Source organism: Corapipo altera, unplaced genomic scaffold, assembly GCF_003945725.1.
Source record: "Corapipo altera isolate COAL_440 unplaced genomic scaffold, ASM394572v1 50, whole genome shotgun sequence".
Classification (NCBI taxonomy): Eukaryota; Metazoa; Chordata; class Aves; order Passeriformes; family Pipridae; genus Corapipo; species Corapipo altera.
The window spans coordinates 9,207,324-9,218,259 of NW_020884889.1; the positions used below are offsets into that span (position 1 = coordinate 9,207,324).

The 10,936-nt window shown below is 43.0% G+C and overlaps 1 protein-coding gene across 1 annotated transcript in view; it reads right to left on the minus strand.

The window, feature by feature from the left end:
• The window catches only part of TRPM7 (transient receptor potential cation channel subfamily M member 7), a 52,653-nt gene extending 48,838 nt beyond the window's left edge, over positions 1-3,815 (minus strand). The window contains exon 1 of the mRNA XM_027644601.1: positions 3,565-3,815. Within this exon, the coding sequence (XP_027500402.1) occupies positions 3,565-3,567 (3 nt within the window). The 5' untranslated portion in view covers positions 3,568-3,815. The remainder of the gene's footprint in view (positions 1-3,564) is intronic.
• Between the last annotated feature and the right edge of the window lie 7,121 nt (positions 3,816-10,936).

Genomic DNA, 10,936 nt, shown 5'->3' on the forward strand with positions numbered 1-10,936 from the left:
CCCACCCCCCCTCCTGCACATCCCACCCCCCCTCCTGCACATCCCACTCCCCCACCTGCATATCCCACTCCCCCTCCTGCACATCCCACCTCGCCTCCTGCACATCCCACCCCCCCTCCTGCACATCCCACTCCCCTCCTGCACGTCCCACCCCTCCTCCTGCACAGCAGCAGGGGTTCCAAGCTAACCCCGTGCTGAGCCAGCCCAGGAAGTGAAGCTTGCCAATACAAAGGTTTTGGGGGTTTACTTTTTCTGTTCCTTTTGTTAGATTAGCTTCCTATTACTTGAAATACAAAAACATCTACAATTTAAGCAAAGGAAAAGCCAAGCTTGCCATAATAAAAATAACAGAAACCAGGGATTAGGATTTTCAGTACAGGTTGTATCATGATGTATTAATATGACACCGTCACCTCTACATTCTCATTATGTGAGCAAAAGTGATGGGATTAAGTCAAATAAAGGATTATGACAAGTCTGCAGAGACTACAACAAAGGAAAAGGGTTTCAGGCCAGGGAACACAAAGAAAGTGTGCAACAAATGTTCGAGTTTTACCACAGGTCAAGTGGACAATTTTTTATAGAACCAATGAAGCACATAGACTCATTTGTCAGAGGCCACAACTAGTTGCCAGTATCAGAGGTAAAAAGTGACATTTCCTGAATAATCTTATAACTATCTTATCTAAATATACTCCAAGAGTGAGATTATTCAATAGTTTATCAGATGAAAAGTCAACTGTTGAAATTTCAGCCACTGAAGCTAAAATGCACTAAGATGGAATTATTCACAGAAACAAGAAGCATCACCTTCAAGACAAAACTTTTATTCTCTTTTTGCCTTTAAAAAAGAGGGACAAAGAAACAGAACTAATGTTACTTGTTTCAGCAAATTAATGTGGCACACAAATATTGCAGCCAAAGTAGACACTGCTGAATGAAAATTGAGAATTCCAATAAAAATAAATATCAATTAAAAAAAGACAAATATATATTTTTCAGGCTAAGTATATTGGCATGAGAAGTATAATTTAGTAATTTCATACTGTCTTGGTATTTCAAAGCATAAGCTACCATTTAAAAATCCATTCTCAAGTCTTTAAAAACTAAAACTTCAAATTTAGGGTTATTTCAGACAATATGTTGGCAGCACCAGAGGTTTAGTAGAAGTGTCACTGCTAGTATAGTGATGTATTAAACTCCTAATTAGGCTAATCAGGGTTTTCTGGAAAAGAAAATCAACTTACTATGCAAAATTTTATCGAGAACACTGATTTAGACTTTAAAAGCACCTCCCTTCACACACAGTTTCTGACAAGTCCTCTTAAAGATTTATTTGCAACCTTACTGACACCAAATTGTAAACCAATATGGCCAAACTCTAGTGTGTCAGTATTGCTATTTAAGTTCAAAATCATATTGTTTTGTTTAGAAAATATTCATCCATCATGACCATCCACAAGGACTGAATGGTTAATAGAAATGCATCTTATGAAGTGACATGAAGGAGAAGCATGAAAAGTTAGGGTGTTGGTCCAAAGTTTCCAGGAAAAGGAAGCCCAGCATGTGGCAAAGACAACTGTGAGAAAAGAGAGGACTTTGGATGCTGTAATCTGTCACCAGCAGAGCAGAGAAAGCAGGACTGATGTGGTAAGACAAAATGGTAATGCAGCAGGACTAGTTAGGCAGAGCCTCAAGGGATAAGAAAAGATAGGAACGTTTAAAACACAATGGAGTAACTCTTTCCAAGATAATCCATGTGGGGCAGTAGATGATCTGATACAGTATCCTTAAACGTGAGATAACTGTCAAATGCGAGGTGATGTTTCAAGGTGCCTTTGTATGGCAAGCAAATTAAAAAAAAAAATCAAAGTACAACATCAGGAAACTAAGGTACAAACAGTCCAAATCCAGCCTAAACAGCTCCACATGCAGAAAGGTTCCCCCCACACACTTGAAATAGCAAAGTCAGGAATGGCCTCATACCAGAAGGCATGAAGGATGATCTAGCAGACACTTATCTCACCCACACAGACACATTTAAAAAAAAGGACTGAACAGCCAGAATTGCTACACTGAACAACTTCACTCCTTAGAATAATTCCTGATTTAATGTTGGACACTGTCCAGCAATTATTCAAAGCTACTAAATAGTCACGGAGTAGTAGGGAAGTTTTTAACAAAATGAACTTCCATAAAACGTCCTATATTCAACTCAGGCAAAACACCTGTTAAACAGTGGTTTCAAAATATTTAGTAAATACACGGCAAATATAAAACATTGCAAAAATGTTACAATGACAGAAAAACTGCTGAGCCTAGAGTTTACAAATCTATGATGGCTAAAACCAATTTGTACATTTCCAGGCTATGTCAGCACCAAAAAACCCTCCAGAGCTAAACTAAAAAATGAAACCAAACAAAAAGCTCCACTCTGTAAAACTAAAAACAAACAAACAAACAGAAAAAAACCCAACACGAAATCACTTCAGCTGAGAAGAGCAAGTACCACACAAGTGGGAGATGCCAAGCACTCTTTCAAGTCAGAACAGAAGGCTGCATTTTCAGCTTCTTCCTAGGGGAGTGCTGGATTTGCAGATTCTAGAAAAAGACAACCCACATTTCCACACAGTTCACAGATATACTCAGAAATGGAAGAACTGACGGGCATTGAATCCTTGTGGGCTGGAACAAAATACCGTGAAATAAAACACCTTTATTTAAAATGAAACAAAGCACTTAACCGGGTGTTCAAACAGACCACAGAAATCCACACTTAGATTTTCAAAATTATTTGAAAGCACTTGATGTGACGAATCACTCTAGATTCTATAAATATCAACTAAGGAATAAACTTATAAGGATAAAGAACTGAGCAGCAGTCAGAAGAAAGAGCTGGAATTAAAATTGTGTTTCTTTACAGATGCTCACCCATCGCTTTCTAACTGTTTATATGCTCCCTTGTACATGACAACACAGAAACCAAAAAAAACCCACATTCACTAGGTGGAAAGATGAGAAGGGGAGAACTGCTGCAGCCCAGAGAACACAGAGCGCACCGTGTGAACCGCGGTGTTACACCACCCCGTCCTGCCGGGCAGGGCAGCGCTCGGCCGGAGCACTGACCGGGCGCTGCCGTTCCCCGGCACTGCGGTCCCCCGGCCGCGGGACCCGGCGCTGCGCGGGGCGCGGAGGGTGCCCGGGGGAGCGGCCGCGGCCCCGCGGCTGTCCCGGGGCACAGGCGGGGAGGGCGGCGGCGGGAGCCTCGCCCGGCGCTGTGGGTCGGGTCGCTCCCGGCCGGGCCCGCGGGCGGGGAGCGATGAGCGGGGGACGCCGGGGCGCCCCCCGGTTGTTGGGGCTGCCCCGCGGCGCCCGAGCCTCCCCCGCGGGCTGGGGGCACAGCCCGGGGGCTGCCCCCGCTCCCTCCTCCCCGTGCGGGGAGGCGGCTCGGGGCGGCCGGGACCCGCGGCAGCCGGCTGGGACAGGTCTGAGCCGGTCGCCCCGTCCCTTCCCCCGCCCCGCCGGGCGCTCCGGCCCCGCCGCCGCGGCACCGAACACCCTCACCATTCTCCTCAGGGCCGGGCTGGGTCTCGGCGCCGACTCTGGTTCTCCTCTCGCCGGGCAGCTCCTGCTCGTGGTTCGGCGTCGGCGGTGGCGGGGCCTGTCTCCATCTATCGGGGCTGGGCTCGGCGGCAGCGGAGCGCTGGGTGGGGAGCGGCCGGGTGAGGACGGCGCACGGGGGGCGAAGGGAGGCGCGGGGTGCGGAGGACGGCGCTGGTTCGGCTCCACACCGGGACCCAGGGCTGGCGGCGGTCTCGGCCCGGCGCCTCTTTCTCATAATTGTGCGACTCGGCCGGTGGAGGAGCCGCGGCGCTGCCGCGTCAGCGCGCACCGCCCCCGGGGGAGGAGGGGGCGGCCGGGGCGGCGCTGCCCGGCCGGGAGGGGCGCGGGTGTCTCGGCCCCTCCGCACGGCGGGGGAGCCCCGAGATGCCCCGGAAAGGTGGCAGTGGCTGCCGGTGGGCAGCGGCCGTGCTGGTGAAGTAACGGCGGAGATGTTAAAAACGGACCTTCCCGGGACAGGAACCCTCCGGGCTGGGAACGCGCGGGTTCAGAGGTGGGGGCTCCACACCCCACAACCTCCGCAAAGACATGGGCCTCGCATCGGGCTGCGCGGCTGCCCCGAGGGCAGGGACCGGGGCTCCGCTTACCGATATCGAGGTGTCACCTCAGCCCGGGCGCATTCCCGCAGGCTGCTGCCTTCGGAAAATGACCCGCGTTTTTCCTAATTTGAGCTACAGAGCAGGGAACAGCATTAGTTCAGATTCGTTCACCAGCCCCGCTTACACATGGCAGTGCCCGAACCCTGTAACCGGGCTGAGAGAAACTGTGGGAAAGTTCGTTTTGGAGGGAAAAAGGTGGATGCATTCCTTCCACTGCAATCAACTCACTTCCCAGTTTAGATTAGGAACTGCCCAGGGCAGGAAACTTGTCTTCTTTTGTCCCGGTATGCAATCTCCGAACTTGGAGAATCGGTACTGCAAACGAAAAAGCTCATACAATAATTTCTACTACATGTGTCATTATATATCTTTTGAAACAAACTTTATGCTGCAGTAAACAGCATTTGTAAGGGAAGAGAGATTAATTAAGTGTGGCTCTAATTATTTGTGTTCCCTATATGTAAAAAATTAAGGATGTCCTAGAAAAATCTTCCATTTAAAATATATATCTAATATTATGTTGTCATTAACTTTTATTTAAGACATATGCAGTTCAATAGTTCTGTGTTTCCCTCACAATGAAAAGTGAGTTAAATCTGGCTCAAAAGTCCTGGTACCATTTTTAAAATGCCATAGCCATACAAGAGCAGTAATTACGTAAAAACTCCATCCAAACATTCAAATTAATTTAAAACCTTCGATTTTTCATTGTCAGGCCTGATCATTTGTCAGCTGTTGTGAGTTGTTGAACCAATCTGTCTCCCCTTGCTGCAAAATGCCAACATTAACTGCCACAGTGTTGGGCTGAGCTGACAGTGTGTGCTCACACCTAAACCATGGGCTTGTGCATCACAGGGTAACAGGGCTCTGCTCATGCAGCCAAAAACTGATGAGCCACAGCATGACAGAAACAGTTTCTTAAGAGTCTGAGGGTTGGTATACTACCAAATTCAGTAGACACACTCCAGTTATTAGACAGAGATGATAAAAAATCAAACCAAGTTTAAAAAAAAAAAAAAGGTAGCAAAAGTGGCAGCTAAAAGTTTAAACAGAACTGTGGATAACAGGAAACAAAACATCCAGTTGTAAATTCTGGTACTAGGACCCCTTTGCTGCAAACAATAGGTGCAAATTTGAGAAGACCCAGCACCTGCAGCATCCAGCTCACATCAGGGTGTTGCTGCAGGGAGTTCCTCAGCTGCAGGGGAGCTCCTAATGCTTGTTTTAACTTCTGAAAAATTCGTGCTATTTTACATACTTATGAAAATTAGGTTCCTAGGACTCCCAATTTTCATAGAATAGGAAAATTTGGCTTTTCCAGGAAAAAGTTAAATTAGTTCTGAGTAAAAGATCACACAAGGAACAGGTTACATTTACTCTCTTACTGTAGAAGTCCCAAGCCTTCTGATCTGCAGCTACTTGTTCCTGCCTGAATTCCCATGTGCTAGTTCTTGGCTTAGGGAGCAGGAACAGGAGCAGTGGAAGCCCAGTAAAATTTTTTTGGAGATGATTCAAGAACTTTCCAAAGGAAAGCAGAGAAAGTGGGGGATTTCTGAATTCCTCAGTTAACACCATAAAGCATTTCTGAGAAATTACCCCATTCCTACTTCCTCTCTTCCTCTTCTTCCCTTTCTAATTCATTAATTATCTAAAGCTCACATTCCACATTAAGTTAATGAGCAAATTCTTCTATAACTAGATCCTTTATCTCATCTCACAGTCTCACAGCAATATTTGGGCTATACTGGTTATCATGTTGGCCTCTAAATTTCATATTTGTGAACCCAAGAGCTAGAAGGAGCAAGGAAATTAGGAAAAAGTAGCTGGAGGCCAGCCTGAACATGAATCTTCTCTGGTACAAGCTGTAGTTTTAGGAGAACATAGAATCACAGAGTCAACTAGGTTGGAAAAGACCTCTGAGATCATCAAGTCCCATGCTTGGGGTGAGGAATTTCCATGGGTTTTTTCCCTGTTGATCCTGCAAAACTGTAGAGAGATTGACATCAAATTGTTGGGAGAGTTCAACTGTGATTAAGTTTAGATGGAGAGAGAGCATATTTGTTTCACTGGAACAGCTTGTCATGAAAATGAAAGGAAAATGAGTCATCAACATCCTCTCTGCCTCATGCTGTCTGGGGGAGCAGCAGCTCTCAGAGTGTTGGGAAGGGGAGTAGGACACAGTGCCCCAGTGAGATCCATCCCTGTGACCTGGCAGTGATGGCACATGGCAAAGGGAAGTCATATCCTTTTATTACTTGGATCAACCATATAGAACATGGCATGATTTGACCCTAAGCTAGCAGAGTTAGTCACTAAAAGGTGAATTCTTTTATGTTCAGATGTTAAATCTTGTGAATCACTCTACCTCAGCCTTAGAGGGATGAGCAATGGGAGAAATATTTGCTACTTGTCACACTGTTACCTTTCAGTCACAACAATACTCAACTCAAAATTCCTTTGATATCTCCTTCCAAATCAACAGCTGTCAGCTGTGAATGACAAGGAAATAATGAAGCATTATTTTATACCTCATTGCATTTAAGGACCTTTAACCTGAAGCAAGCTTCTGCTATCTCAAATTGAATATAACCGGTTTAAACTCCTTTTGTATCTCATTTTTGTATCTCAAATTAAGCTACCAGTCTGTCCTTGACATGCTGAGTTTGTTATATAATCATAACCAGCACTAATAAAATTTGTGATGGTAACCTTAATAGGTTCTGCATGATATTAAACCAGCTATAACTCGATCACACTGTAAGTCTAAAGTATAAGAAATCTATCTAAGGAAGCCTTTATCTCAATATTGTAATATCCAATAGCCAGGATGCTGCTGTTTCATTACTCACTCACCCTCACATAGATGAACTACTGACTCATGCACTGAAAAAAAATACAGCATTCCTCCTGATGACAAATGAAATGGGTTACTATTAAACGAAAGTAACCTTGGTTTTAACTTTGTTTGATTCTATAAAAAGTTTAACCAGATATGTGCTGCTATTCTGCAGTTGTTCAAAACAAGTGCTGAAATTCAAGTAGTTAAATCAGTCACAAATGCCAACTGATAAGGACATCTAGTTACTATCCAACTTAAGGTCAAACAGATTCTGTTTAGAAAATCTTTTTTATCCCTTACTACAGTAACCTGTTGTGGAAAAGAGTTATAATTAGTTCACTTTTCATATTTTTCAAACAGAGGTGAATTATCCCAAATGCCTTTTTTTCCCCCCCTTTGGACACAGCTTTATCTACTTCTGATTTATCCAGGTAAATCAGCTGTTCAGCTACAGCGGAAACTCAGCAGTTTACGTTGTGACTGCTGCTCCTGAAAACTGAAGAAACCTTTCTTTTTTCCACGTGAAAGTTCAAAATTTGTCAAGTAGGGGAAAAACCATACTACAACACAGGTTAATGGGAACTCTAAGTCCCCTCCATTATTTGTGGAAGGTTTTTCTAGTGCTGGTGTTGCTGACTTCTTGTGAAAAGAGTTCGTCCAGTACCAAATAATGTTACAAACATGAAACTTTGTAGCAAATCAAAATACACTGTTTCAAAATGGGATTAAGTAGAAACAGCCTTTTGCTCTTAATCACACCACTTAGGAAATACAACCTAAAAGGAGGAGACTTCTTGCCATTGATGCTGGGGAAAATAAAACTTAAAAAATGCGTAACATCACAGTTTTTCAACTATTTAGTAATTACTTTGTTGGCATGTGGTACACTCCAGAGTCACACATCTTCTGAAGAGGTCCCAAAGGTTTAGTAATCTTTTTGCATTATACCAAGGTTTTGAAGTCAAAAAGTAGTTAGTCTGAGCAATGTGTTAGCTTTAACAGCTAAGAAGAGGTATTCCCTCAAAAGAAACAAGTGTCTTAGCTGTACATTTAAGAAAGAGATCATGAAACCCAGGGTAAATTCAAGATATAGCAGGAGAAAAATGTACAAAAATTAATTTTGCATATTTAACAGTCATAAAACAAATTATTCCCTGTAGCTGTTTTAGACTCCAATCTCACAAGCAGTGTATGTATTTAAACTAAAGTAACAAAACTGCTCATGTATTAAAATTGACAAAATAACGTTGACAGCTTAGTGTACCACCAAAACCATAAAAAGAGAAGATGGAGGTGCCTTTGGAGATAAAAGAACTGATCTGGTATCACCTGAAGGTGACCAGTGCAGTTCAGCTCCTCTCTAACAACACTGCATTTAGGTGTTAGTAAGGGCAAAGTCAGCCACTTACTTTGCAACACAGATGCAGGGAATGGTATGTGAGGCTTCTCAGTGCTTCAGTGCTTTGCTGGGAGTGGCAAATCACCCCCAACAATAGGAAAGGGCTGTAGGGTGGCTTTCTGATGGCAGCACAAAGGAGTCGATGACCAAACACAACAGGCTCAGAGTGCAAAACAAGTAACTCAAGTTCAGCTTTGCAACATGGCTTGTCACATCCCAATTAGGCAACTGACGGGGTGGGTTTTCCATTTTTAAAATCTGCATTAAAGATACTCCCTATTAATAGAAAGGGACATCAAATTAATGAGCTAACTGAGCACATGCAGTTCTGAATGTGGGATTTGTCCTTTCAGATGCTCCATGAGTATACAAAAAGAGACACATTACCCAACCCATCCTCTAAAGTAAAATGTAAGTGTATCCTGTATTTGGGAATATGACACATTACTTCCTGCTCAGAAAACTGCATTTGAGAGCTTAACCCACAAAGGCTGAAGTCTTGCACAAAACTGCCAAGGGTGTGCCACATTCATCTCTATTTAGACGTGTAAAACCAGCAGCTGCCAGGAACTGTGTGGGTACATTTACAACATAATAATGGCCCTTTGCAAGATTTTATCAGTGCCTGCCTTTAAAAATGCAACTAAAACAACTTTATCTCAGTTTTGTTCCTTCTGAACTTTCTCCCCCCATAATTTTTTTTTTAGAATTTCTCAAGCTTCCCTGTGAAAATTGTTCCTGCTGCAATTTTTGGGCTCACAAGTTCTTGTGTTTTCACTTGTTAGCAGTTGAGCAGGTACACAGTGGTCAAACAGTGAGGTGGCCTTTGCACAGAGAAGCTCCATGTGCAAGAAGCAGAGGTGCAGCATCTCCTTCCAGGACTGCACTGCCTGAACCAGCAAGCAAAGCAGCAAGAGGCAGAGGGGCCTGAATTTTAGAAACTGGGGACAAGTTCACAGAGCTCTGCTTCTTTATTTTATTTTTTTTTTTAATTTAGGGATAGATAACTCTTAATCAAAATGTAAATTTAATTTATATGGGACTGGTCTTAATTGTCCAGTTTTAAACTCTTATTTGACAGTGACCATGACAAAAGTATCACTTTGTCCTGTGGAGGTTTGCTGTTCTATTTCTTAGAGGAAAGGTAGCAGTGGGCATGCATTTGGTTCCATTGTTACTGTAATGTAAATTTACTTATAAAATTTATTTTTGAAATCAGCTACCACAGAAATACTCACTTACCTGTTTGCTAATTTTCTGGAGTTGCCTTAAATCCACAAGGATGGATCAATTTCCCAGCTTAAGTTTCCATTACATTTTGAAAGAAATATTTAATTAAAAGAAGCCCGCTTTTCTTGTAGCTTTGACTGGGACACATCACAACAAAGGTGGAAATTAAATTAACTGAGCTATTGCTGAACTTTTAATTCAGCAATTAACCTGTCCAATTTCCTCGTATTCCCAAGCGTGTACAATACACGAGTTGATACATTGTGGTAGCAGTTCTGCAAAACGTTGGGAGAACCAGCACGAGCACATTTCAACCCTTGATGAAACTGCAAAAACTTTCCCTTACTTTGTTTTGTTTCCGAATCTAAATCTGGCTGTTACACCAACAATGCAACCCCACAAAGTCGGTGGGGCCATAACACAGATAAGGAGAAGATCAGCTTGTTTTACATTACTGTCACTGAAACCAGACAGCAGAATACCTGTGAGCACATTCCTGACAAAAAGCTAAAAGCTCTTTGATCTAAACACTTTCTTGGTTAAAAGGTCTTTGAGCTGCAAGCAAAAAACCTATTCTCAGCTATTTGATGCCCTCAGTATTGAGGGAAACAGGATTTTGCACATTCTTTATCAATAACAGGAATTCCAGAGATACCTGAGCCTCCACCATCAACCTCTCTCAAGCACACAAAACCTTGAACTTTGATCACTCACTTCTGACAAAAGGGATAACAGTCTGAGTTGCCCTTCTCCTTCTTTCCTTAAAAATCATAAAGATAAACCGTTCACTCAGAAAATGTGCTGTATAGGCTACTTGAAAATAAAACAGTGCTTCAGCTTTTGAAAGCATTGCACATCCAAAGACAACTTTTAAATGTGCTTAAGTCTAACAGTTTAGTATAAGTAAATTATTCCAAGTCAAAAAAAATCAAACCTATGTTGAGGTGATAATATTCGAGTTTTTCCATGAATAAAAAAAAGTGCAGATTATTGAAGCTGGAAAACAAGAAGGAAAAAAAAAAAGCCTTAATAATCAGGGCAGTAGAGATGGAATGCTCCTCTGTAGGTTGCCTACTCCAACCCCTCTGCTCAGAGCAGGCTGCCAGGCCTGTGTCCACTTGTATATTGAGTATCTCCAAGGGTGGAAACTCCAACTCCACCCTCTCTCTGTGCAACTTACACCAGTGTTTGACCACACTCACATGGAAAAGCTTACTCTTGTATCTAAATGGAACTGTATTGTAAAGA